General features: G+C 31.1%; 3 protein-coding genes across 3 annotated transcripts; all 3 read left to right on the top strand.

Annotated features, from left to right (window-relative positions):
* The first annotated feature begins 10,764 nt into the window (after positions 1-10,764).
* Positions 10,765-11,932, top strand: LOC135130898 (sodium/potassium-transporting ATPase subunit beta-2-like). The gene is made up of 7 exons (XM_064058348.1): positions 10,765-10,829; positions 10,881-10,949; positions 11,006-11,119; positions 11,173-11,345; positions 11,402-11,506; positions 11,558-11,726; positions 11,778-11,932. Exons 1-7 carry the CDS (start codon positions 10,811-10,813, stop codon positions 11,879-11,881), a joined length of 753 nt encoding a protein of 250 aa, XP_063914418.1. The 5' UTR covers positions 10,765-10,810; the 3' UTR covers positions 11,882-11,932.
* Positions 11,933-11,959: 27 nt separating this feature from the next.
* On the top strand, positions 11,960-25,633 carry LOC135130897 (sodium/potassium-transporting ATPase subunit beta-2-like). The gene is made up of 7 exons (XM_064058347.1): positions 11,960-12,071; positions 12,121-12,261; positions 19,320-19,424; positions 19,475-19,659; positions 19,717-19,818; positions 19,865-20,033; positions 25,465-25,633. The coding sequence occupies exons 1-7, from the start codon at positions 11,975-11,977 to the stop codon at positions 25,566-25,568; spliced, it is 903 nt and encodes a 300-aa protein (XP_063914417.1). The 5' UTR covers positions 11,960-11,974; the 3' UTR covers positions 25,569-25,633.
* An 80-nt stretch (positions 25,634-25,713) lies between these two features.
* LOC135130955 (sodium/potassium-transporting ATPase subunit beta-2-like) lies at positions 25,714-26,890 on the top strand. Its single transcript, XM_064058439.1, has 7 exons — positions 25,714-25,795; positions 25,849-25,911; positions 25,970-26,083; positions 26,133-26,302; positions 26,365-26,469; positions 26,522-26,690; positions 26,753-26,890. Exons 1-7 carry the CDS (start codon positions 25,771-25,773, stop codon positions 26,854-26,856), a joined length of 750 nt encoding a protein of 249 aa, XP_063914509.1. The 5' UTR covers positions 25,714-25,770; the 3' UTR covers positions 26,857-26,890.
* Positions 26,891-27,481: the final 591 nt, after the last annotated feature.

The raw sequence follows: 27,481 nt of genomic DNA, 5'->3' as shown, positions 1-27,481 counted from the left end.
TATTTTGTCGTTGTATTTCAGATAGTTATGAACACTTTGTCGATTTGAATAGTTCTTCTTTTGAGTCGTCCATCACCAGATTTTCAGCTCTCAACGTCATAAATCATTATTTTGAAAATCAAAAGTTGTTAATTATGTCAAAAATAACACTGGTTTACCAAATTTGAGCTTTTTTTGACCATTATGTTGTTACGAAATAAACTCATGGGCCGCGTAGACGAGACACCCATGACCAGTGAATTAGAGAAATCAATGCAAAAATGCCTGAAATTTGAAAAACCAATAAAATGGTAGAATCAGACCGCATGCCACTAGAAATAAAAATCAAAGGAAAAGAGCAAGAGTACGGAAAACAAGAAGAAGAAACGAAAGAAAAGAAATAGAAAAAGAATATGGGATGAAGAGGGAATTCAAAGATACAGAAGTAGACTAGAAAAAATGAAATTCGATTTTTTCCCTAATATTTTAAAAACAAATGTGAAAAATTGTAGCAAAATTGATCTCGTTTAAAATATAGGCTGTCCGTAATGCAACTCTTCGAATTTTTCCACAAATCCATTTTTCGGTTGGCAACTTTCGGATTTTTCCTTTTTTCGTTTTTTCAGTGTTTCGAATTTTTCGTTCCTCGATTTTGAATTTTTCCTTTCTCCAATATTTTGATTTGCAATTTTTGAGTTTTCAGTTTAATTTTTCGATTTTTTAGTTTTTCGGTACTTCATGTTTGAAATTTGCAATTTCTAGATTCCACAATTTTTCGATTTTATAAATTTTTCATTTCCGCAATTTTTGAGTTTCCAATTTAAATTTTTTAATTTTTAGATTTTGCACTTTCGAATTTTTCGTTCTTTCAATGTTTCTTTGTTCGATAATTAATTTTTTCGTTTTTCAGTTGTTAGATTTCCAATTTTTTGATTTTTGGCTGTTTCCATTTTTCGAAAATACAAGAGCAACACGAAAAAAAACCTGCGTCGCAAATTTTCAAAATTTCAGTTTTAATAAACTTGTTCATTTTGTCCAAAATTTTAAAAATGCAAATATGAGAACTTGATTATTTAAAAGCTAAAATTTGAAAAAACTAAAAATGAAAATTAGTTTCATTCAAATAAAGAAAAATTAAAATGTCTACAAGTTGAAAAATCAAAGAAACGAAAAATTGAAAAACCGAAAACTTAAAAAATCGAAACATCCAAAAAACGAAACATTGCAGATCGAAAATCTAAAAATTTGAAAAATTGAAGACTAGAAAGACGGTAAAAGCGGAAAACTGTAAAATTGAATAATTCTAAATCGAAAAATCGAAAAATTCGTGATTTGATAAATAGAAACTTTGGAAAAATAAAATTCGAAAATTGTAAAATTTAGCTAAAATCGGAATATCCAGAAATTGCAAAATCCGAAAACAAGGAATTTTTAAAAACTCAAAAATGGGTGCTACTTATTAAAAAAATGCTCAGTCAACACAATATAAATTAACGCGGTGAAGGTAATTAAAAATTAATTAGTTAAGAAAAATTTAGGTATAAAAATTGAAAAATCCAAAAACTGTAAAATAGAGAAGATTTCAGTTTTAATAAATTTGTTCTTCTTGAATTAAATTAAAAATTAGAATCTGGGAAAACTAAACATTAAACAACTGAGAACTTGAAAAATTTTTAAATCGATAAACTAAAATAAGGAAAATTACAAAAATTGGAAAATCAAAATAAAAAATGCCAAAAATCGTAAAATTGAACAATTAAAGAAGAATGAAAAGGACGAATAAGGGTGAAAAGGACGAAAAGGACTGAAAGGACTACAAGGACAACAATAATAAGGACGAAAAGTAGGAAGAAAAAGGACGGAAAGGACGAAAAGGAACGGAAAGGACGAAAAGGGACGAAAAGGAACGAAAAGGACGGAAAAGGACGAAAAAAGACGAAAAAGAACGAGAAGGACGAAAACGGACGATAAAGGATGAAAAAGGACGAAAAAGAAGGCAAAGTACGAAAAAGCACGAAAAAGGACGAAAAGGACGAAAAGGACGAAAAAGGACTACAAAGGATGAAAAAGAACGAAAAAGAAGAAAGAGTACGAAAAAGCACGAAAAAGGACGAAAAGGATGAAAAAGGACTACAAGGACGAAAAAAGGACGATAAAGGATGAAAAAGGACGATATAGGATGAAAAAGGACGAAAAATACGAAAAAGACGAAAAAGTACGAAGAGGACGAAAAAGGACGAAAAAGGTGGAAAGGACGAAAAAGGACGATAAAGGACGAAAAAGGATGTCAAGGATGAAAAGCACAAAAAAGGACGGGAAAGGATGAAAAGGACGAGAAAGGACGAAAAATTATGAAAAAAATGAAAAGGACGGAAAGGACGATAAAGGACGAAAAAGGACGAAAATGACGAAAAGGACCAAAAAGTACGAAAAACGAGGAGAAGAATGGAAAGGATGAAAAAGACGAAAAAGGACGGAAAGGACGAAAAAGGAAGAAAAAGGAGGGAAAAGACGAAAAAGACGAAAAAGGACGAAATGGACGAAAAGAACGAATAAGGACGAAAAAGGAAGAAATGGACAAAAAAGAACGACAAGGATGAAAAAAACGATTAAGGACGAAAAAGAACGATTAAGGACGAAAAAGGACGAAAAGAGGACGCAAAAGGACGATAAGGACCAAGAAGTACGAAAAGGACGGAAAGAGGACGAAAAATGACGAAAAGGACCAAAAAGTACGAAAAACGAGGAGAAGGATGAAAAGGATGAAAAAGACGAAAAAGGACGGAAAGGACGAAAAAGGAAGAAAAAGGAGGGAAAAGACGAAAAAGACGAAAAAGGACGAAATGGACGAAAAGAACGAATAAGGACGAAAAAGGAAGAAATGGACAAAAAAGAACGACAAGGATGAAAAAAACGATTAAGGACGAAAAAGAACGATTAAGGTCGAAAAAGGACGAAAAGGACGAAACAGGACGAAAAACGACGAAAAGGACGAAAATAAATAATAAATAAATAAATAAATAAAGTTTATTGCCCAACAGAACTACACATTCCAGTTACAGGACAATTATAAAGAATATAAAAACAATGACAACAATTCAGAATCAAAGAAAATAACAAATTAATAAATTAAATGCATAAATAATCAAAGATCTCAATATAATGAAACATAAGAACAGTAACTTAACTTAAATAAAATTAAAATAGAAATAAATGAATGAATGAATAAATTAAAGCCGAAATAAATACCTACATTTATCTGCAATATCAAAAATCAAACACACAATCTGTAAATCTAGGCATATACATCAAGAAATAAATAACTTAAATTAAAATACAACAGTATGAAAACCATATCTGAAAGTAAAGTGTAAACTACTTAAGCTTAATTCTAACAGTGTCTTTTATAGACTTAAGGCTAGTGTTAAAAATGTCAAAATCAGAATTCATTTCTATTTCTTTTAAAAAATAGCTTATTAGATATATCGGTGCTTTTCTCCCAAAATTAGTTCTAGCAATGCTAGTGTATAATGTTACAGAATGCCTGCTGCTAGTTCTAGGTACCAGAAAGGACAAAGAATTAGTTAAGGCCCTGCAATCAATTTGATTATTTAATAATTTATATAAAAAAACGATAACGCCAGTAACACGTCTACAAAATAATGAACTCATATCAAATTTTTCTAGTAGAGCTGTTTGCGGATAATTTCTCGTTGGCCATGTTTTCTGTTCCTTAAAATAGAGGTACTTTAAAAATCTGCGCTGTATGTTCTCAAGGCATACTACTTGATAGTTGTAATAAGGAAACCAAGCTAACGCACAGTATTCTAATTTAGAGCGCACCAAAGCATAGAACAAAGTTTTCAAAGCTTGAATGCTAGTGAAATCTTTGCAGTTTCTAATAAGGAACCCTAGTGATCTTTTAGCTTGTGAAGTAATGCTCTCCACATGTTCTGCAAAACTGAACTTATTATCATACAAAACACCTAAATCCAAAATGGAAGAGCATTTCTGTAAGCTGTGATGATTGATTTTGTAATCAAACTCGCATACATTAAGCTTGTGTGTGAACGAAATAATAAAGGATTTATTCTCATTTAAAGGTAAAAAGTTGAGCAATGACCAAGAAACCAAATTATTTATGTCTTTTTGAAGAAGCAAGGAGTCACTATTACCACTAATTTCACGGTATATTTTAATATCATCTGCGAAAATGAGAACTTTTGAGTAGCGAATACAATCTAGCACATCGTTAATAAATAATGTGAATAGCAAAGGACCAAGAGTGGAGCCCTGCGGCACTCCAGCAGCTGTGATGTAACTGTTGGACTTAAATCCATTTACTACCACAAAATTGTTGCGCTTAGTCAAATAAGATTCAAGAAGATTTGTGAGAGAATTAGAGAAACCAATATTCGACAGCTTTCTTAATAAGAGCTGGTGGTTGACTCTGTCAAAGGCCTTTGAAAAATCACCATACATCACGTCCAATTGACCTCTGTTATCCAAAGCCTGAGATATATCTTGGGAATAGCAAGTTAAATTCGTTAAAGTGGATCTGCCCATGGTAAACCCATGTTGGCCCTCATTTACTAACAACTTAGTTTGGAAGGAGATCTGATTAAAAAGAATACGTTCAAATATTTTTGAAAAATTGCACAGCAACGAAATAGGTCTATAATTGCTCACTGCTGAAACATCACCACTCTTGAAAATGGGCACAATCTTGGCGGTTTTCCACTTATCCGGAAAGCATGAAGTTTTTAAAATTATATTAAAGATATGCATTAGGGGCTTAACGAAAACATTAGAACAGTCTTTAACCAGAAAACTGGGAACTTGATCATCTCCAGCAACTTGACTATCCTTAAGTAATTTTATTGCCCTGCTTACATCATCTTCAGAAATAACCACATTAATGCAACTATTACTAATACCTGTAAGCTGACTTGAATGAGCAAAACTATTCAATGAAGGATTATGAAAAGACGAAGAAAAGAATTTAGCAAAGCAATTAACAATATCAGCTGGGTTATCATGAAAATTATGGTTAAGGTGAACTTTATTGGGAATATTGGAGCGCCCCTTTTTTTCTTTGATATACGACCAGAAGTATTTAGGATCACGCAGTAAAGCATGCTGAACATTTTTAATGTAGTTATTAAAATCCCGACGCAAGAGTTGTTTAACAATACGACGTAAAGAACTGAAGTGATTTCGAAGATGACAGGAAGGCTTTCGTTTGATTTCTCTAAACACTTTATGCTTCAGAATGATTTGTTGTCTAAGTTCAGTAGTATACCAACTCGGGAAACTGAATTTGGAACATTTAAACAATGGTACATGTTTATCAAACAATGAGTACAATATTCTGTATAACGTCTCACAGGCACTATTCACATTAGTGGACTCATACAGGACATCCCAATTAGTGGTTAATAGACCATTATATAAAGAAACATAGTCCGCCTTTTTAAAGTTATAAGTTTTTACATCTGTACACATAGACAAATTTTCGTAGGTACCAGTTTTTAAAACCAAATTAATATTAAGCGCAGGATGGTGTCGATCTTCTGGCACAATAGGACAGGTGTCCTGTTCAACCAAACATTTGCCGTAATTGGTAAAAACTAAGTCCAGTAATACCTTATTACAGTTACGAATATTGTTATACTGTGTAAGGTTCAAAAAAGACATCATATTAAATACTAAATTAGATTTTGAATCCTTTACATTATTCGAAAAAGTAGGAGCATTGAAGTCACCAATTATAAGAATATTATCTAATTCAACAGCAATATTTTCAAAACATTCTAAAAATAATTCATATTCTTGAATGGACACATCCGGAGGAATATATATCACAAAAATAAATAAAGAACTACGTCCACAACATAACTTACAAGCAACTATATCAATAAGATGAAAAGCGTCGAAAACTGATAAATCAACACTCGACACAGGAAATTTGTCACTAACTGCTAAGACCACCCCTCCACCTCTTTGCCGATTACTACATGTAAAATTACGATCGGCACGAAACAAACAATAACTAGATGGCATAAATTCACAATTACTGATTGATGAGTCAAGCCATGACTCAGTTAAACAAATGACATCATAATCCGAAACATTTAAACAAAAAAATACCTCATTAACTCTCGACCTAATGCTGCGAACATTTTGGTAATAAATAGGTAGATAATCATTACCACAACTGTTGGGCCGGTTTAGTTCAAAGTAACATTCGTCGCTCTCTTCATGATGGAGTTTCTTCAAATTAACTCCGTCCCTGCATTTTTTCCTAAAAAATTCTTCTTTGGAAAATTAAACCGTCTTACACACACACCTTGTGGCCAAAAATCTTCACGTAATAAATTGTCCTTCAGACTAAAGTTTACACCAACTTTAAAGGCATCATATGTTCCCTGCAGCTTAAGATTTTCGACTATGACCTCATCAGTGGACAACTTTTTGGTTATATAAGCTTTGACACTACTAGTCTCAATGTTTTTAACAACTTTTCCGACGTAGAACCATGCTCTTTTAACGTAAGTAGAACGAAATTCACCATCATCTTCTTGCTTCGAAGTTCCAGTTATAGTGGGTACTTGTTTTCTACGATTGCTTCGATTTCTTCTTAGTTCCATCCACGGATTTTCCACTTTGTCATGAAAATTTATTTCGTCGTCCCTACTCACACGAAATTCATCTGTTTGTTTATTGGTAACAGTAGTTGACTCCTTTTTTTGAATTTTCTTTCCACGATTTCTTGCGCTGTTCTTGTTATCGTTATCGGTGCTTCTCTCACCTTCAGTGAAAGGTTTATTCAAGTTCACATCAACTTTATCACGAAAATTCGGAAAATGTAATGACTGACTTGGCTTATCAATTGATTGTGTAACGACTGACGACCATTTAGGAACTGTAGATTTTATTTCTTGAGAAGAAAAGAGCTTTGGAGCAAGACTGGGGTTACTTTGTGTCATTAATTTAATCAAGTCCACATTAGTTTCTTTTAAATCTCGAACTTCCATACGCAACAACTCAATTTCATGCATTAAGGGCCGAGTTACCTTTTGGATGATCTTTTCAATATCTTCATGGGAAAATTCAAATATTTGCGACTTGTTACTTGCATTATCCACACTTTCACCATTATCGCAACAGATTATTTGCGCATCACCTAGGTACTGCACATTTTTTAATAATTTCACACAGCTGGGATGACTGAGCGAATTGCACTTAACACATTTAAGCCCTGTCACGGGTATAATTTTACATTTCTTACACGCATCCCCAGAGGGATTGTTGGAAACGTCCGCACTCTCCGGACGCATAGCGCAGAGTGCGGACGAAAAGGACGAAAAGGACGAAAAGGACGAAAAAGTACGAAAAAGGACGAAAAAACGATAATGTACGAATAAGCACGAAAAAGGACGAAAAGGACGAGAAGGACGAAAAAGGACGGAAAGGACGAAACAGGACGAAAAAGGACGGAAAGGACGAAAAGGACAAAAAAAGGACGAAAAAGGACGACAAAGACGAAAACGGACGAAAAGGACGAAAAGGACGATAGCGGACGATAAAGAACGAAAAAGAACGTGATGTTTCAATGATGTTGGAAAGAATTTTAAATGTAATTACAGTTTATTTGCTGACGACTTGAAATTTTTTTTTAATATTAATAGTAACAGTGACTGTGAATTAATGCAAGCAGATCTTAACAGTTTATATCGTTGGTGTGTTGAGAATAGCATGAATTTAAACTTGGAAAATTGTTACAGTATATGCTTTACTCGGAAAAAAAATAAATCGATTCCTCGTTACTTAATTAACAATACTGTTTTAAAATCTGTGCCCTGTGTTAAGGATCTCGGTATATTTCTTGATAGTCAGCTGAATTTCTCTTTTCATATTGATCATGTTATTAACAAAGCAAGTAAGGTACTGGGATGCATCAAAAGGTATTCAAGAGACTTCCTTGATTTTACAACTATTGTTCATTTATATAAAACTTTAGTCGTACCCATTATTGACTATGGATGTATAATTTGGGCTCCACATTACAAAACTCACCTGGAGCGTATTGATTCGATATTAAAAAATTTTTTACATTTTGTCAAGTTTAGATTACCTTCAAATATAAATTGCTCTCTAGAGCTTATGCTGTCTTACCTTCATTTGTCTACCTTTTGTACTAGGAAAACTTATTTTAGTATTTGCTTCATTTATAAACTGCTTAATAACCTTATTGATGTGCCTGATCTACTTAACATGATCAAATTTAGAGTGCCCCAACATCTGACTAGGATTAAGTCTCTATTTTATATTGATTTTGCCGCAACTAATTATGTTAAAGCTTCACCTTTACATGAAATTTTGAATGTTTCTAACTTATATTACACTGAAATTGATTTCTTTTGTTATGCTTCATTTAACTCTTTTAAACATAAATTACGAATTCTTCTTATGTAGGTAATTATAGGTGTGTGTATTTTTTACTCTATGTATCCTCCGTCTTTGTAAATCCATGTACTTAAAGCTATTTTGGCGTTGAAATAAAGTATTATTATTAATAAGAACGAAAAGAACCAAAAAGTACGAAAAAGGAGGAAGAGTATGAAAAGGGCGAAAAGGACGGAAAAGAACGAAGAAGACGAAAAAGGACGAAAAAGGTCGAAAAGGACGAAAAGGACCAAAAAGTACGAAAAGGACGAAAAAGGACTGTAAAGATAAAAAGGGACGAAAAGGACGAAAAAGGACGAAGATTACAAAAAAGACGAACAAGTACGAAAAGGACGAAAAAGCACGAAAAGGGATGAAAAGGACGAAAAAGGACGAAAAAGGACGAAAAAGGATGAAAAAGGACGATAAAGAACGAAATATTACGAAAAACCAGGCAAAAGATCCAAAAGGATGAAAGAGGCGATAACGGACGAAAGAGGACGAAAAACCACGGAAAAGGACGAAAAGGACGAAAAAGGACGAATCAGGACGAAAAAGGACGAATCAGGACGAAAAGAACTCAAAAGGACGAAAAAGGGCGAAAGAGGGCGAAATGGACGAAAAAGAACGATTAAGTACAAAAGGGGTCGAAAAGGACGAAAAAGGACGGAAAGGAAGGTTAAGGACGAAAAAGGACGAAAAAGGACAACAGGACGAAAAAGGACGATACAGAACGAAAAAAAACGAAAAATACAAAAAAGACGAAAACGACGAAAAAGACGATTGAGGAAGAAAAAGGACGAACAAGAACGAAAAAGACGAATAAGGACGAAAAAGGACGAAAAATACAAAAAAGACGAAAAAGTACGGAAAGGACGAAAAGAGGACGAAAAAGGACGAGAAAGGACGAAGAGGACGAAAAAGACGATTGAGGAAGAAAAAGGACGATAAGGGCGAAAAAGACGAAAAAGGACGAAAAGGACGAAAAAGTGCGAAAATGGACGACAAAAGGACGAAAAGGACGAAAAATAACGACATGGACGAAAAAGGACGAACAAGAACGAAAAGGACGAAGAACGGTGGACGAATTTTCAGTTTTGCAATTTTTCGATTTCTCAAATTTAAAGCGAACGACCAAAGACTAAGGACTAAAGATGAAGGACAAAGGACGAAGTACTAAGGATAAAGGACGAAGGATTAGGGACGAAGGACGAACGACTAAGGACAAAAAACGGCGAAAAGGACGAAAAGAACGAAAAACGGCGAAAAGGATGAAAAGACGAAGGACGAAAAGGACGAAAAAGGACGGGAAAGGACGAGAAGAACGAATAAGTACGAAAAAGGACGAAAAAGGACGAAGAACGAAGGACGAATTTTTCAGTTTTACAATTTTTCAATTTCTCAAATTTAAAACGAACGACCAAGGAATAAGGACTAAAGACGAAGGGCAAAGGACGAAGTACTAAGGACTAAGGACGAAGGATTAGGGACGAAGGATAAAGAACGAACGACTAAGGACGAAGGACTAAAGACGAAGGACAAAGAACGAAAAGGAATGAATTCTTGGTTTGATTTATGTCTTTGTAAATGTATTTTCTTTTGTTTTGTTTTTTATACTGACGATTTCCATACAAATGTATTTGTCTCTTTGGAAATAAATTATTACTTACTTTCTTGCTAGGACGGAAAGGACAAAAAATACGAAAAATACGAAAAGGAAGAAAAGAACGAAAAGGAATAAAAGGACGAAAAACGGCGAAAACGGCGAAAAGGACGAACAAGACGAAAATGACGAAAAGGACGAAACAGGACGAAGAAGGACGAAAAGACGAAAAAGGGCGAAAAGGATGAAAAATACGGAAAGGAAGAAAAAGACGAAAAGGGGCGAAGGACGAAAAACGAACGACTAAGGACGAAGAATTAACGACGAAGGACAAAGAACGGAAAGGACGGAAAGGACGAAAAATACGAAAAGGACGAAAACGATGAAAATTACGAAAAGGAAGAAAAGGACGAAAAGGGACGGAAAGGACGAAAAGGACGAAATTAACGAAAAAGACGAAAAAGATAAAAAGGACGAAAGGGACGAATAGGACGAAAAAGGATGACAAGGACGAAAAAGGACGAAAAGGACGAAAAGGACGAAACGGACGAAAAAGGACAAAAAAGGACGAGAAGGCCGAAAAAGGACGAAAAGGACGAAAAAGGACGAAATGTTTTGCCCTAAATGCAACATAACCGTGAACACCAATTGCAACGGGAACTTCAACGTTCGTGTTAACTGGGTTAAGCTCATCACATCTTCGTTATCTTGGGTCAGTAGGTACACTGATAAGACTGAGTCTCTGAATTGTATCCAGTTCGACAAACTTAGTGTAATATAATGGATCTGTTAAGACTCGGTAAGTTCGGAGTATAACTAACCTTCAATTTCTTAATTGTTCTTTATCTAGCAATACTCTTTACGCTACACTTATGTTTGACAAATGCTTGCCAGACTCGGTACAACAGAAAAAGTCCAGGTTAGTCAAATGAAGTTACTTCGAACTTTGTAATTAAAACCCTCACGAATAAACAGTACTGGAACTGAGACCTTTGCCAGCACAAAGTGGAAGTACGTTAATATGGTTAAAAACTTCGGTTCAAGAATCTATACGATATTGGCAAAACGAGCTGGATAATTTTTTGAAACGTAAGTAACACTGACTTGTTAATTTAGTCCCGTTTTTTTAAATATATATTTAGCCTACATTAACAGGGACGTTTCCGAAAACATGGAAACTTGTAATCGGGAAATGCCACCATCTAAAGATAAATTCTGCGAAGTAAACATAGGTTCCGATTTTGGTCCATGTACACCAAAACACGGCTACGGATACCACAAAGGAACGCCTTGCATTTTTCTCAGACTTAATGAAGTAAGAAAATCCTCATAATTTCATCACCAAAAAAAAAAAAATATTACGATTTGTAGATACCAAAAGGGTGGACACCACAGTTTTACAATTCTTCGGTCACGCCGAAAGAAATCCCGGAATATTTAAAAACCCATATCAAGCACAACGAAGTCTTGGGAAGAGTAATATTATTTAATACCTAGTTATTGTTTGCTAAGTGATGTCAATTCTAGTACCAAACGGTGTGGGTTTCTTGCGATGGGGTGAATGCAGCGGATAAAGAAAATATTGGGCCAGTGAGTTTTTATCCAGAAATGGGGTTTCCTGCCAATTACTTACTTAATAGTAACGTTAGGGGTTATCGAGCACCACTGGTGGCTGTATTTTTCGAAAAACCACAACGTAGGTCCCATTCACAAGTCAATTTTCAAAACTTCTTTGTTTTAATTGCAGGTGGAATAGTGATCAATATCGTGTGTAGTGTGTGGGCTGCCAATATTCCGCGTGACTTGGACCAGAAAATCGGAAGTGTCCAGTTTGTTCTTTTGGTAGATTAATTACAAAATTTGAAAACTGTCATTCCTAAAAAATAAAATTTTGTACACAAACAGTGTTGTACTAATTTGGTTCCTCTCACAAACTTGCTATCAATGACCCACGGGGTTATCTGTTTCATAACTAGATTGAAAAATAATGTTTGTTACACAGTGCGTGAAGAAGAAAACAGCATGACTATTCTAAGACTAGGTAAGGGTTTAAATACATTTAAAAACTACAGCTTATCTATCTATTCTAGCAAAACTCTTGTTGTTCTACATAATTTTCTACGCTTGTCTGGCGGCTTTTGCTGCTTTGATGTTCAAAATCTTCTTAAACACGCTGGATAGCAACAAACCTAAATGGACACTCGATGAATCTTTGATAGGAACGAATCCAGGTAGGTGGTCAGTGTTGGGGACAGATACTTTTAAAAGTATCTAGATACAGATTGTTTTTCGATTTTTTCGAAATGTATCTAGATACAGATACAAGAAAACAGATACTTTTTGAAGCTTTGGCGAATAAAATAACTGAAAACATGTTTATGTATTTTTTTATGTATTGTTTAATGAATTTTTTAAAATTAGCAACATTTCGAACGTATTGTCACCTAAATTATTTTTTCTTGGTGTCAGAAGAAGGGATTGTGGTATTAAATTTAAAAAATAAACATTTTACTGTAGCATAGTTATTCAAGACTGAAAAATAGTTTCTTTTTTCCTGCAAATACTTAGGCCATCGCTTCGCTGTTTGATGTGTCACAAATTGTGCAATATTTATTACGTACGCTTAAAAAGAATTTTTTTTTTTGTTTTTATATCCATACTAAAGTATCCAAATTGTGTTTGAGTATATCTAATAATTATCTCCAGTATTAAAATTAATATTTCAAAAGAATACGGGAAATGATTATTCTGTGCTGAAGGTCTGTTGTCGGCAACCTGTCATAAATTATTATTTTTCAATATCGGCTGACGAAGTTTTTATGACCATGTCCGGTAATCGTCTATCCCGGTGCGGTAGGTATATACATTTTAGGAAGAATTGCTGGTTCCGTTTAAGGCAAAATAAGTACAATTTCTGAGAAAAGTATTTAAACCCCTTATAGGATCAAAGGCTGCCAAATATTTTTTCAATAATTTTTTTTCCGACGAGTTGATTCGAAAAACATAAGATGTGATGTTCCTGAATCATGATTTTCGAAAAATTCGGTTTGGAAGTGATATTTTTTAAATATCTTGAAAATTAAAAATAAAGCCTTAAATATCTTCTATAAGTTGAAATCTACCAGAAAAAGTGTTGGGGTAATTTTTCGAAGAGTCATATTTTTTGAAAATTTGAAAATTTTGAAAATCTAAAAATCCTTAAAAATTCTAAAAAATATATTTCCACGAACGGATTCCTTAAACATTACATATTGATGTTCCCGTACAAAATTTTCGAAAAACCCGGTTTGAAAATGATTTTTTTTTCAATATCTTGAAAATTGTATATTTAATCGATTCTGGAAAAATTGTTGGAATTTTTGAAGAAATAAAAGTGAAAACAACTCGAGAAGTCGAAATTTACTAGAAAATGTATTCAGGTAAATTTCAGACTTATCGATTTCTCAATGTTTCGGTGTTTCAGTTCTTCAATATTTTTGTTTTTCAATTCTTCGATTTTCAGATTTGCTGAAAAATTGAAATTTTTGAAAAGTTCTCTAAAAATTCTCAAAAAAATCTGGGAAATACATTTCGACGAGTTAATCCGAAAAACACGACATGTTGATTTTCCAGTACCAAGACTTTAAAATTTCGGTTTGAAAATGATTTTTTTTTAAATATCTCGAAAACTATTATTCTTTATTTAATCTATTCTGGATCAATTGTTGGAATTTTTTAAGATATAAAGCCAAAAAAAACTTCTAATGCTCAAAATCTATAAGAAAATGTCTAAATAATATTTCGAAGGGTGCTTGAAGTGGTCAAAATTTCGTATTTTTGAAAAATTGAAATTGTTGCAAAGTTGTCTAAAAAATCCTAAAAAATTCTGAAAAACACTCCAACGAGCCGAAAAACAGAACATGTTGACTTTCCCGTACCACGATTTTCGAAAATCTCGGTTTGAAAATGATTTTTTTGTTGTATATTTATTAATTTATTTTGGGACAATTGTTGCAAAAATAACTTCTACGACCCAAAATCTTCAAGAAAATGTCTACGTAATACATCGAAAGATGTTTGAAAAGTGGTTAAAATTTCGTATTTTTGGAAAATTGATACTTTTGAAAAGTTGTCTAGAAATTCTCAAAAAAATCTGGGAAATACCTTTCGACGAGTTAAAAGATTTATCTAAAATTCTAGATGTTTTCACTCAAGTTATTACATTATTCACACTTCATAACTACTCACTGAAGATTTATATAATTCGGGGATTAAATGTAAGCTTAAACATCGATCCGTTTTGAGTGAAAGGACCTTGAAAACTGTCATCAGTTAAATTAATATCAGCAAGGGCTCGAAAAGGGAGGGCTTTAAATGATTCTAATTCGCGTTTTCCTATAATTATGAAGTTATTAAAAACAAATCAGCAATATTATAATGGGGCAACTACAATTTAGCGGCTTAAATTCATAATTTAATTACAAAAGTCGGTAAATCGATCTCTGAATTTTTAGGAAAATTTCGATTCAAGCTGACTCCTCGAAGTGGGTGATTTTTCCGTCAATAGCAATTTGTTTTGCGCCGTGGTGGTAATTTTTCTAGTTCGCATTCGTGACTTTTCATGGATTTTTACGTTTATTAGTGATAATTATTAAGAAACATCCAGCCTCGGTACGACGTCTATGGATTCTAGTATGTACGGCGATGATGACTCATCGGTTGGGCGGCGCGCCGTAAGTTTGATATAAAATAATAGCTTTAAAATAAAACAGAAAAGACAAATTACTTCAAAAGTATTGTACTAGAATGCCACAGGTTGAATCCAAATGCCAAAAAAGATATTCGATGATGATAAAAAATGTTTTCCAACTACTATCAATTGAATAATCAGTTATCCTTTTTTGCGGACAGATTAATAACACATTCGCATTGACTAATTCATTGTTTTTGAATTATTTATTCCCGTAGAAACCGTAATGGATCCAATAATAGACAGCAACGCTCCGAAAACTTTAGTTTTCACAAGACTTTTTAAAATGTCTTTGGTTGTACTGTCCATACTAATTTTTTCTGTCTCTATACCCGTAAATTTTGGTTGTGAACTTCACCATTCTGGTTAGTTGAATACAGAGTGTCATATAATATAACCCACAAGCCGACTTTTTTTCAAACACTCTTACTATCACGGCTGGAGAAGGTATAGATGTAAATGGGTTTATACCAAGGTTATGTTGTGCAATGTTAAATTTCACCCAAGAGCTATATTTCGTGAATTTTAATGGGTGTGGTATACAGGAAATAGAGGCTTGTTTTTCGAAAAATATACGAGACATCAGAGGTCAACTAAAATTCGTCTACAACCACATAGCAACGATTAAAAAAGACACATTTAAAAATTTAAGCATGCAATCTATTTTTTTGGATCACAATTCTATAAGAAAAGTGGAAGACGATGCCTTCAACAACCTGCCCGATTTGGAACAATTAGGATTAAATAATAATCTCTTAAGAGAACTGAATCCAAATTCTTTTAAAAAGCTACCAAAACTACAAACGCTATATCTCTCTTGTAATGATATTATATTTCTACAAGAAAGCGCGCTGGCTTTCCTGCAGCAGCCTTACGTATTTATTTCCTTTCCACAATAAAAGAGTGGATAACCCCACTTGATAAATTTTCAAAGGTAATTTTCCCCTTTAAAAGTGTTCATGGGCACCTAGAATTTTGCACAGTTTCTTACTTTAGTATTCTCTACGATATATACTTGTACAAATCTCGACCAAGTTTGAGGTTACATTATCACAAATTTTAATCACATCAATTAAAAAAAAACTAGAACTAAATCAAATATTTTTTCAATAATTTTTTTTCCGACGAGTTGATTCGAAAAACATAAGATGTGATGTTCCTGAATCATGATTTTCGAAAAATTCGATTTGGAAATGATATTTTTTAAATATCTTGAAAATTAAAAATAAAGCCTAAAATATCTTCTACAAGTTGAAATCTACCAGAAAAAGTGTTGGGGTAATTTTTCGAAGGGTCATATTTTTTGAAAATTTGAAAATTTTGAAAATCTAAAAATTCTTAAAAATTCTAAAAAATATATTTCCACGAACGGATTCCTTAAACATTATATATTGATGTTCCTGTACAAAATTTTCGAAAAACCCGGTTTGAAAATGATTTTTTTTCAAAATCTTGAAAATTGTATATTTAATCGATTCTGGAAAAATTGTTGGAATTTTTGAAGAAATAAAGGTGAAAACAACTTCTAGAAGTCGAAATTTACTAGAAAATGTATTCAGGTAAATTTCAGATTTATCGATTTCTCAATGTTCCGGTGTTTCAGTTCTTCAATATTTTTGTTTTTCAATTCTTCGATTTTCAGATTTGCTGAAAAATTGAAATTTTTGAAAAGTTCTCAAAAAATTCTCAAAAAAATCTGGGAAATACATTTCGACGAGTTAATCCGAAAAACACGACATGTTGATTTTCCAGTACCAAGATTTTAAAATTTCGGTTTGAAAATGATTTTTTTTTAAATATCTCGAAAACTATTATTCTTTATTTAATCTATTCTGGATCAATTGTTGGAATTTTTTAAGATATAAAGCCAAAAAAAACTTCTAATGCTCAAAATCTATAAGAAAACGTCTAAATAATATTTCGAAGAGTGCTTGAAGCGGTCAAAATTTCGTATTTTTGAAAAATTGAAATTGTTGCAAACTTGTCTAAAAAATCCTAAAAAATTCTGAAAAACACTCCAACGAGCCGAAAAACAGAACATGTTGACTTTCCCGTACCACGATTTTCGAAAATCTCGGTTTGAAAATGATTTTTTTGTTGTTTATTTATTAATTTATTTTGGAACAATTGTTGCAAAAATAACTTCTACGACCCAAAATCTTCAAGAAAATGTCTACGTAATACATCGAAGGATGTTTGAAAAGTGGTTAAAATTTCGTATTTTTGGAAAATTGATACTTTTGAAAAGTTGTCTAGAAATTCTCAAAAACATCTGGGAAATACCTTTCGACGAGTTAAAAGATTTATCTAAAATTCTAGATGTTTTTACTCAAGTTATTACATTATTCACACTTCATAACTACTCACTGAAGATTTATATAATTCGGGGATTAAATGTAAGCTTAAACATCGATCCGTTTTGAGTGTAAGGACCTTGAAAACTGTCATCAGTTAAATTAATATCAGCAAGGGCTCGAAAAGGGAGGGTTTAAATCATTCTAATTCGCGTTTTCCTATAATTATGAGGTTATTAAAAACAAATCAGCAGCCTTCGGCGAGTTGTTTTGGCGTAACAATAGTGCATTTTCGTGAATATTATAATGGGGCAACTACAATTTAGCGGCTTAAATTCATAGTTTAATTACAAAAGTCGGTAAATTAATCTCTAAATTTTTAGGAAAATTTCGATTCAAGCTGACTCCTCGAAGTGGGTGATTTTTCCGTCAATAGCAATTTGTTTTGCGCCGTGGTGGTAATTTTTCTAGTTCGCATTCGTGACTTTTCGTGGATTTTTACGTTTATTAGTGATAATTATTAAGAAACAGCCAGCCTCGGTACGACGCCTATGGATTCTAGTATGTACGGCGATGATGACTCATCGGTTGGGCGGCGCGCCGTAAGTTTGATATAAAATAATAGCTTTAAAATAAAACAGAAAAGACAAATTACTTCAAAAGTATTGTACTAGAATGCCACAGGTTGAATCCAAATGCCAAAAAAGATATTCGATGATGATAAAAAATGTTTTCCAACTACTATCAATTGAATAATCAGTTATCCTTTTTTGCGGACACCTTAATAACACATTCGCATTGACCAATTCATTGTTTTTGAATTATTTATTCCCGTAGAAACCGTAATGGATCCAATAATAGACAACAACGCTCCGAAAACTTTCGTTTTCACAAGACTTTTTAAAATGTCTTTGGTTGTACTGTCCATACTAATTTTTTCTGTCTCTATACCCGTAAATTTTGGTTGTGAACTTCACCATTCTGGTTAGTTGAATACAGAGTGTCATATAATATAACCTACAAGCCGACTTTTTTTCAAACACTCTTACTATCACGGCTGGAGAAGGTATAGATGTAAATGGGTTTATACCAAGGTTATGTTGTGCAATGTTAAATTTCACTCAAGAGCTATATTTCGTGAATTTTAATGGGTGTGGTATACAGGAAATAGAGGTTTGTTTTTCGAAAAATATACGAGACATCACAGGTCAACTAAAATTCGTCTACAACCACATAGCAACGATTAAAAAAGACACATTTAAAAATCTAAGCATGCAATCTATTTTTATGGATCACAATTCTATAAGAAAAGTGGAAGACGATGCCTTCAACAACCTGCCCGATTTGGAACAATTAGGATTAAATAATAATCTCTTAAGAGAACTGAATCCAAATGCTTTTAAAAAGCTACCAAGACTACAGACGCTATATCTCTCTTGTAATGATATTATATTTCTGCAAGAAAGCGCACTGGGTTTCCTGCAGCAGCCTTACGTATTTATTTCCTTTCCACAATAAAAGAGTGGATAACCCCATTTGATAAATTTTCAAAGGTAATTTTCCCCTTTAAAAGTTGTTCATGGGCACCTAGAATTTTGCACAGTTTCTTACTTTAGTATTCTCTACGATATATACTTGTACAAATCTCGACCAAGTTTGAGGTTACATTATCACAAATTTTAATCACACCAATTAAAAAAAAAACTAGAATTAAATCAAATATTTTTTCAATAATTTTTTTTCAAAAACTAAACTGCCTCTTCTGAGTACCTGAGGTGTAGGTAGTTTCAATATATATTGATTTTCTTGGATCTCCTCCTGATCTTTAATGTCCGGAAACATAAAAGCATCCGGAATTTTTGGATTCCTTTTCAAAAAATCACAAAAAATAGGGTTAAGTGATAACACTTTACCAATGTAACATTTTTTGTTTTGTTTTTGAGTTGTTAATTGTACTATAATATAATCGTCTATATTTAAGTCTGGTTTAGAACGATCAGTCTTACTATTTTCAGCCTTGAGATTCAAACGAGGATTCAAATCATCAGAATAATTGGAAGAATTCAAAAATTACTACTAGTATAACTCAACTAATAACTACTGAAAAAAAGTGAAATAAAAAAATGTATCTGTATCTGCGCCATTAATTTTGTATCTAGATACAGATATTTTGTGCTTAAATTCGATTTTATCTAGATACAGATACTAGATACCCAAAAATGTAACCATTGTGGGTCAGCAACTAATTTTTTGGTGGATGTTCCAGGTATCACGGTCAGACCAGTCCTAAATGACAATCCCATCGAGTACCGAGCAGGCGATTCCGACTATATGCGCATGTGGAACGAAAAATTGACCGAGTTTTTAGAACGTGAGTACGTCGATTATAAAATTTTGAAAACATAATAAATACATTTTCAGCTTATTTGTCTGGAACGAGATCGGAAAATGTGCAAAATTGCTTCCACCAGCAGTATCCGGATTCAGGTAAAGTGTGCAACGTTAAATTAACGTCGGAGTTTACGCCATGCTTGCCTCCCTACAATTTCGGCTTTGATTTCGACAATTCGGACAAAGGGCCTTGTATTTTTTTGAAACTCAACAAAGTACGTAATGCTGATTTTTGAAAAAAGAAAAATTTTTTGTCTGAAAATTTTTGGTAGATTTTCGACTGGGTTCCAAAATATTACCACAAGGAGAACATACCAGCTGATATGCCCACGGAACTGGCGCAAAAAATCATTAATGCGGAATTAGTAAACCAGGTAGAAAGGCGGCGTGAATTTTGTAGTAAATCAGGAGATTTTTCAGCATGATAAAATTTGGGTGGACTGTAGACCGAATAATGTTTCGGATGTTGGGAATTTAGGTGATGTTAGCTATTATCCGCAACAAGGGTTCGAAGGGAAATATTTTCCCTATACTAACGTCGAGGGTTATTTGAGTCCTCTAGTGGCCGTCCATTTTGAAAAGCCGAAGCGTAAGTAAACAGTACAACCTTAGTCTGTCTGTCTGTCTGTCTGTCTGTCTGTCCGTCTGTCTGTCTGTCTGTCTGCCGTCTGTCCGGATTTTAGCTCCTATTTAGATTTAAAAAAATAAGAAACTTCTACACATGTGATTTATGCATCCGTGTTGAGTTTTACCCTTGGCATTCAGATCAAAATTATATAACCAATATTTTACAATTTAACTTTGAAGTTTCACAAACCGAATTCTGTGAAACCTTGGAAATATACTAATACATTTGTTCCCATTCGACCAATTCAGTTTATTTTTGATTATCCAGTTTTACAAATTTGCAGCTTTTCCATTTTTTGGTTCGAAAACTTGAAAAATCGAAAAAGTGCAAAAACGGAAAAAGTGGAAAATCGAAAAACTGCATATCGAAGGACTGAAGAAACGAAAATCTGAAAAATCTGTAATTGAAAAAAAGAAAATTAAAAATATCCAAAAATTGCAAACGAAAAAAATACGAAACAATGAAATATTCAAAAAATGAAAAATTTTACGTTGAAAAAAGAAAAATTATAAAATCAAAACATTGAAAAATCGAAAAATTGAAAAAAAAAAGAAAATAAAAACGAATATCGAAAAATTGAAAAATAATAATTGAAAAAGATCACACATAGAAATCGAAAAACTGAAAAATTTAAAAACGTAAAAAAAAACTGTAAAATTGAAAAATCGAACAACTGTAAAATCAGAAAATTGTAAAGTTTCAAAATTGCAAAACAAAAAAATTAAGTAACAAAAATTGAAGAAACAAGAAACTGAAAAACCGAAAAATTGTACTAACGAAACTTTGTAACATCAAAAAATGGAAGAAACAAAAAATTAAAGACAGGAAAAATCGTAGAATGGAAAAATTATAAAGCTGAAAATTTTAAGAATGAAAAATAAAAAAATTAAAAATCGAGTAACTGAAAAATGCAAAAATTGAAGTATTTAAAACTGAAAAATTGAAGACAGGAAAAATAGTAAAATCGAACAACTATAAAATCGAAAAGTTGTAAAATCGAAAAATTTAAGAAACGAAAAATAGAAAAATCGAGAATCTTGAAGATCAAAAATGTCAAAATACGAAACACAAAAAAACTGAAACAAAATTTGAAACTCGAAAAACTTCAAATCAAAAATTTACAAACCTGAAAAATTGGAGAAATGAAAAATTGTAAAACCAAAAAATTGAATTGTAACAATTTTAACCACTTTTTTGGAAATTTTTGGAAAATTTTGAGTTCACTTTTCGTGTATATTTTAACAGATATCGTGACGGCGGTTTCAGATTCGTAACTGGCGGAAGATTATCTACAATTTGACACCAATTTTCCGTAGATTTTTACAATTTAACTTTGAGGTTTAAAAAATGGAATTCTGTGAAACCTTGGAAACATATTAATACATTTGTCCTATTCGACCAATTTTTAAGTTTCTCAATTTTTACTCTTTTCATTTTTTTAAGTCTTCGGTTTCTTTTTGTTTATCCAGATTTACAGATTTGCAGTTTTTTCATTTTTTTGGTTCGAAAACTTGAAAAATCGAAAAAGTGCAAAAACGGAAAAACTGAAAAATCTGAAATTGAAAAAATGAAAATTTAAAAAATCTAAAAATAACAAACGAAAAAAATGCGATTCCAAACAATGAAATATTCAAAAAATGAAAAATTTGACGTTGAAAAAAGAAAAATTATAAAATCAAAACATCGAAAAATTGAAAAATTGAAAAAAAAAGAAAATAAAAAAGAATATCGAAAAATTGAAAAATAATAATTGAAAACTTTTGAAATTGCAAATCGAAAGTTTGCAAAATCTACAAATTGAAAGATCACACACAAAATTTGGAAAATCGAAATCTGAGAAATTTACAAACGTAAAAAAACTGTAAAATTGAAAAATCGAACAACTGTAAAACCAGAAAATTGTAAAGTTTCAAAATTGCAAAACAAAAAAATTAAGTAATAAAAATTGAAGAAACAAGAAACTGAAAAACCGAAAAATTGTACTAACGAAACTTTGTAACATCAAAACATGGAAGAAACAAAAAATTAAAGACACGAAAAATGGTAAAATGGAAAAATTGTAGAATGAAAAATAAAAAAAACGAAAAATTCAAAACAGGAAAAATAGTAAAATCGAAAAACTATAAAATCGAAAAGTTCGGAAAAGTGAAAATATGAAACAAAAAACTGAAACAAAATTTAAAACTCGAAAAACTTCAAATCAAAATTTAAAAAAACCTGAAAAACTGGAGAAATGTAAAATTGTAAAACCAAAAAATTGAAAGAATAAAAAATAAAAAAAATCGAAAAATGAAGAAACGAAGAATTAGTTAATTGAAACAATATTTGAAAACTCAAACATTTAAACATTTAAAATTGTAAACAAGAAAAGTTGTAAAATAAAAAAATTGAACAAAAGAAAAATTAAAAATCGAGGATCTGAAAGATTGCAAAATTGAAACACTGAAAAAATGAAAAATTGTGCCATTGTAAAGTTGAAAAATTGAAAAGAAAAAAGTTGGAAAAGTGAAAAATTGAACAAATAGAACATCGATGAACGAAAAATTAAAAAATCGAAAAATTTCAAATCAAAAACTTAAAAACCTGAAAAATTGAAGAAATGTAAAATTGTAAAACCAAAAAATCGAAAAGTCAAAAAATCGAAAAATGAAGAAACAAAAAATTTTAAGATTGAAAAATTATAATATCGAAAAAATGAAGACACGAAGAATTAGTTAATTGAAACAATATTTGCAAACTCAAACATTTAAAAATTTAAGACTGGAAAGAAGAAAAGTTGTAAAATAAAAAAATAAAAAAATCGAAAAATGAAGAAACGAAAAATTGTGAGATTGAAAAATTATAATATCGAAAAAATGAAGCAACGAAGAATTAGTTAATTGAAACAATATTTGAAAACTCAAACATTTAAAAATTTAAGACCAAAGAAGGAAAGATGTAAAATAAAAAATTGAAGAAAAGAAAAATTAAAAAATCGAAAAATTAAAAATCGAGGATCTGAAAGAACTCAAAATTGAAACAACGTAAAACTGAAAAATCGAACAATTGCAGATCGAAAAATTGCAAGATTTAAAAACATTCAAAATTTTGAAAATCGAATAACTCAAAAATATAAAAATGAAAGAAAACTCAAAGAATTGCAGATAACAAAAAATTAAAATTGAAAAAACAAAAAATTATAATCGGAACATTGAAAAATCGAAAAATTATAAGATTGAAAATTGGAAGAAAAAAAATTGAATTGAATAATACAAAATTTGAAACACAAAAAGATCGAAAATTAATTAATTGAAACTGAAAGTTGTAAAATCAAACAATAAAAATTTAAAACTGAAAAGTCGAAAAATTAAAAGGCTGAACAAAGAATGAAAAATCCAAAAAGCAAAACATGAAAAAATCCAAAAATTAGAAAATCTAAAATTAAAAAAATCGAAATATTTAAAAATAAAAAAATCGAAAAGTTGATAAATCTGAATAGTGAAAAATCCCAAAATTGAAAAATTCAAAAAATTGAAAAATAGAAAAATCGACAAATCGAAATATGTATCTAATAATTGAATATAAAAGTTGAAAAAACAAACAATGAAAATTTAAAATTGAAAACTCGAAAAATTGTAAAATCAAAAAATTTAAGAACGAAAAACTGAAAAATCGAAAAATTAAAAATTGGAACACTGTAAAGTCGAAAAATCGAGCAATTGTAAAATTCAAAAAATTGTAAAATCGGAAAATCGAAGAAACGACAAATTGAAAATTCAAAAAAATAAAAGACTAAAATAAAGAATGAAAAATCGAAAAATCATATCGAAAAATCCAAAAATTGAAAAATCTAAATTTTAAAAAATCGAAAAAGTAAAAAATAAAAAAAATCGAAAAGATGAAATTCATACCTAATTATAGAAAAATCCCAAAATTAAAAATAGAAAAACTACAAATTTCCAAAATCGAAAAACAGAGAAACGGAAAAATCTGAAAGCGAGAAGTATAAAGAAAAATCTAAAACTTGAAAATTAAAAAATTAAAAAATAGAAAAAATGACAAATCGAAATATGTATTTAAAATTTAAATAAACGCAAAATAGAAGTGTCGAAAAATTGAAAAATCGGGCCATTAAACATCAAAAAATCGAAAAAATTAAATACCTAATAATTGAAACTGAAATTTGAAATTGAAAACTCTAAAAACTGAAAATCTTGAATTACTGAAAAATTGAGCAATTGTAAAGTGGAAAAACTGTAAAATCGAAGAAACGAAAATTTGAAAATTCGAAAAATTAAAAGACTGAAAATAAATGAATGAAAAATCGAAAAATCAAAACATCAAAAAATCCAAAAATTGAAAAATCGAAATAGTAAAAAATAAAAAAACCGAAAAGTTGAAAAATCTAAATATTGAAAACGAAAAAAATGTAAAATCAAAAACTTAAAAGTCGAAATATTGTAAATTTTTAAGATCGAAATACTGAAAAATTTAAACACTATAAAGTTGAAAAAACGAGCAATTGTAAAGTTGAAAAAATGAAAAATTAAAAGACCGAAAATTTGAAGAATCAGAAAATTGAATAAATGAAAAACTCAAAAGTTGAAACACAAAATACTAAAAAATTTAATATATGAGAAAGTCCAAAAATTGAAGGACAAAACAAATTGAAGAGACGAAAAATTGAAAATTAAAAATTGAAGAAACTAAAAATTGTATCATTGAAAAATTATAATATCGAAAAAGGAGCGACGAATTACTTAATTGAAACAATCAAAAATTGAAAACTTAAACATTTAAAAATTTAAACTTGTAAACAAGAAAAATTGTAAAATCAAAAATTGAACAAAAGAAAAATCAAAATTGAAAAAATTAAAAGTCGAGAATTTGGAAAATCGCAAAATTAACACACTGCAAAACTGAAAAGTCGATCAATTGTAAAGTCGAAAAATTGAGAAGTAAAAAATTGGAAATTTGAAAAATTGACCAAAAAATTGGAGAACCGAAAAACTGAAAAATCAAAAAATCAATAGATTAAAAATTGAAAACTAGTGAAAAAATTTAAATTGAAATAACGAAAAATTATAAAATTGGAGCATTGAAAAATCGAATAAATAAAAACAATAAAAAACCGAAATGAAAAACTGAAGAATCGAAAAATGAAAACATTGAAAATCGAAAAACTGAAAAATAAAAATTGAAATTTCGTGAAATTGTAGATCCAAAAATTGCAAAATCTTTAATTTGAAACACCAAAATTGGAAATTCGAAAAACTGAAAAATATAAAAATGAAAACTCGAGAAACTCAAAGCGAAAAATTGCAAAATTAAAATTTTAAAAGTGGGACACAAAGGGAAGTTCCATCGAAATAACCTTCGACCAATTTTAATTATTAATATGAATCATTTGCAGGTGGAATTCCCTTCGACATTGTATGTAAGGCTTGGGCAGCCAATATCCAACACGACCGAAAATACAATAAAGGACTAGTCCGATTTACTCTACATGTGCATTAGTACTTAATAAATAATCTAAATAATATTATAAGCGAATTTTATTAAATAAATTCTATTTGTTCTAATTATGTTGTTATTATACAATACAAATCGCATCTTCTTCCTCCACTCTAGCGAAGGTCAAATATCCAATGATGGTAAAAAAACCGGTTGTCAGAAGTATTTTCGCTTTGAAACAGTATATGTGAAAACAACAACCGCAATGCGTACCACAAACCACGTTGCAGGTACATAAAACCAAGGTTAACTCTCAAATTACTCTTCAATTTCTAAATTTCAGCACTCCTTTTCGTTTATTTATCTTGGACCAGTGCTTGTCAAAGTCGAATCAAAAACAGTCCAGGTGAGTCATTTTGTAACCCCGAATTAGTCAAAATGTGTCGTTTTCCAAAAAAATTAAGTTCTGGAATTCAGGCCACTCCCAAAGGAAAGCGACAGTACCCTGGTATGGATCCAAGGAAGGTCGGAAGAGCTGTATCAACACTGGATAGATTCATTAACTCATTTTTTGGAACGTAAGAAAACCAAAAATTTGGAAATTTTTAAATTATTATGGATGTGCAGCATATTTTAGTATAGGTGGTTGGGGAAGTTCTGACCATAAATGTAGCGACGAACCACCACCGAAAGGAAGCGTTTGTGCTGTAAAAGTCCGCGATTTTTGGCCTTGTAGTCCAGAAAACCGCTTCGGATATGACAGAGGAGAACCCTGTATATTTCTCAGACTTGGTGACGTAAGTGGAAAACGAAATACCACTATCCAATCAGCATTGATAATAATTTGTGGGTGTTTTAGATCCCGAAAGGGTGGAGACCGGAATTGTACAATTCGTCCAACGTGCCCAAAGAAATGCCCGATTTTTTGAAAAATTTAGTTCGAGAGGAGGAACAAAAGGGGAAGGTAAGAATATTCCACATATACAGCGTGTCAAAATTATTATTTATGTTTTCAGCACAGCAAAGTGTGGGTCTCTTGTGACGGTGACTATCCAGCTGACAAAGAATACATTGGTCCAGTTACGTATTATCCAGGACCGGCTTTTCCGGCGTATCATTTTCATGCCGCAGATAACACGGAATTTTTAAATCCGTTAGTGGCGGTAAAATTTGAACGGGCAAGCAGTAAGTCCCCAAAAATTTTTTAAATTTTTTTACGAAGTGTCACTTTTTTTTTTATTTTTTAGGGGGGGTTATAATCAACGTGGTATGTACAGCATGGGCCACAAATATTCCGCGTGATGCCAAAGAAAAACTTGGGACGCTTAATTTTGAGTTAAGCATAGACTAAAATTGAAATTTGTGATGGAAAAAGAATAAAATGTTACCACTTTTTTTTAAATAAGAGGTGTGACGAAATTTAAGAAATTTATAAATGTCACAAGAAATTTGTTCAAGGAATGTTTCAGTTATAAATAAATACTTTTTTACATAGCATAATTTATTATAATAATTGTTATTTTATTAAGTTAACAGTGTTAATTTTTGTGTGAAGATGAATAAATACAGATCTATCTGTACGTAAAACGTAACAATATACTAATGCTATTAATAACACCGGCAGATTTAGAAAAGTTTGTCTTTATTTACATCATATGCTAAATATTTTAAATAACACATATTTTTATTTTGCTACCGTGTATTACTGGTTGCCTAACTGCTGTCGTGCATTATTGGTTGCCTAAGAATTAGAAATAAAGGAATATGTCGCTTCTTTGAAGAATTTTATATATTTTTTTTTATTAATTTCCATGAAGTAAAAACTGAAAAATGAGAAATCAAAAAACCGAAAATTTTAAAATCCAAAAACTGAAGAATCGAAACATAAAAAATCTAGAAAGTGAGAAGTCGAAAAATCAAAAATTCAAAATTGAAAAATTTAGAAACTGAAAATTCGAAGAACTAAAAATTTTAAA

Source organism: Zophobas morio, unplaced genomic scaffold, assembly GCF_036711695.1.
Source record: "Zophobas morio isolate AGI-343-1 ecotype UQ-CSIRO unplaced genomic scaffold, CSIRO_AGI_Zmor_V1 ptg000018l, whole genome shotgun sequence".
NCBI lineage: Eukaryota > Metazoa > Arthropoda > Insecta > Coleoptera > Tenebrionidae > Zophobas > Zophobas morio.
This window is presented reverse-complemented; position numbering and strand designations above follow the sequence as displayed.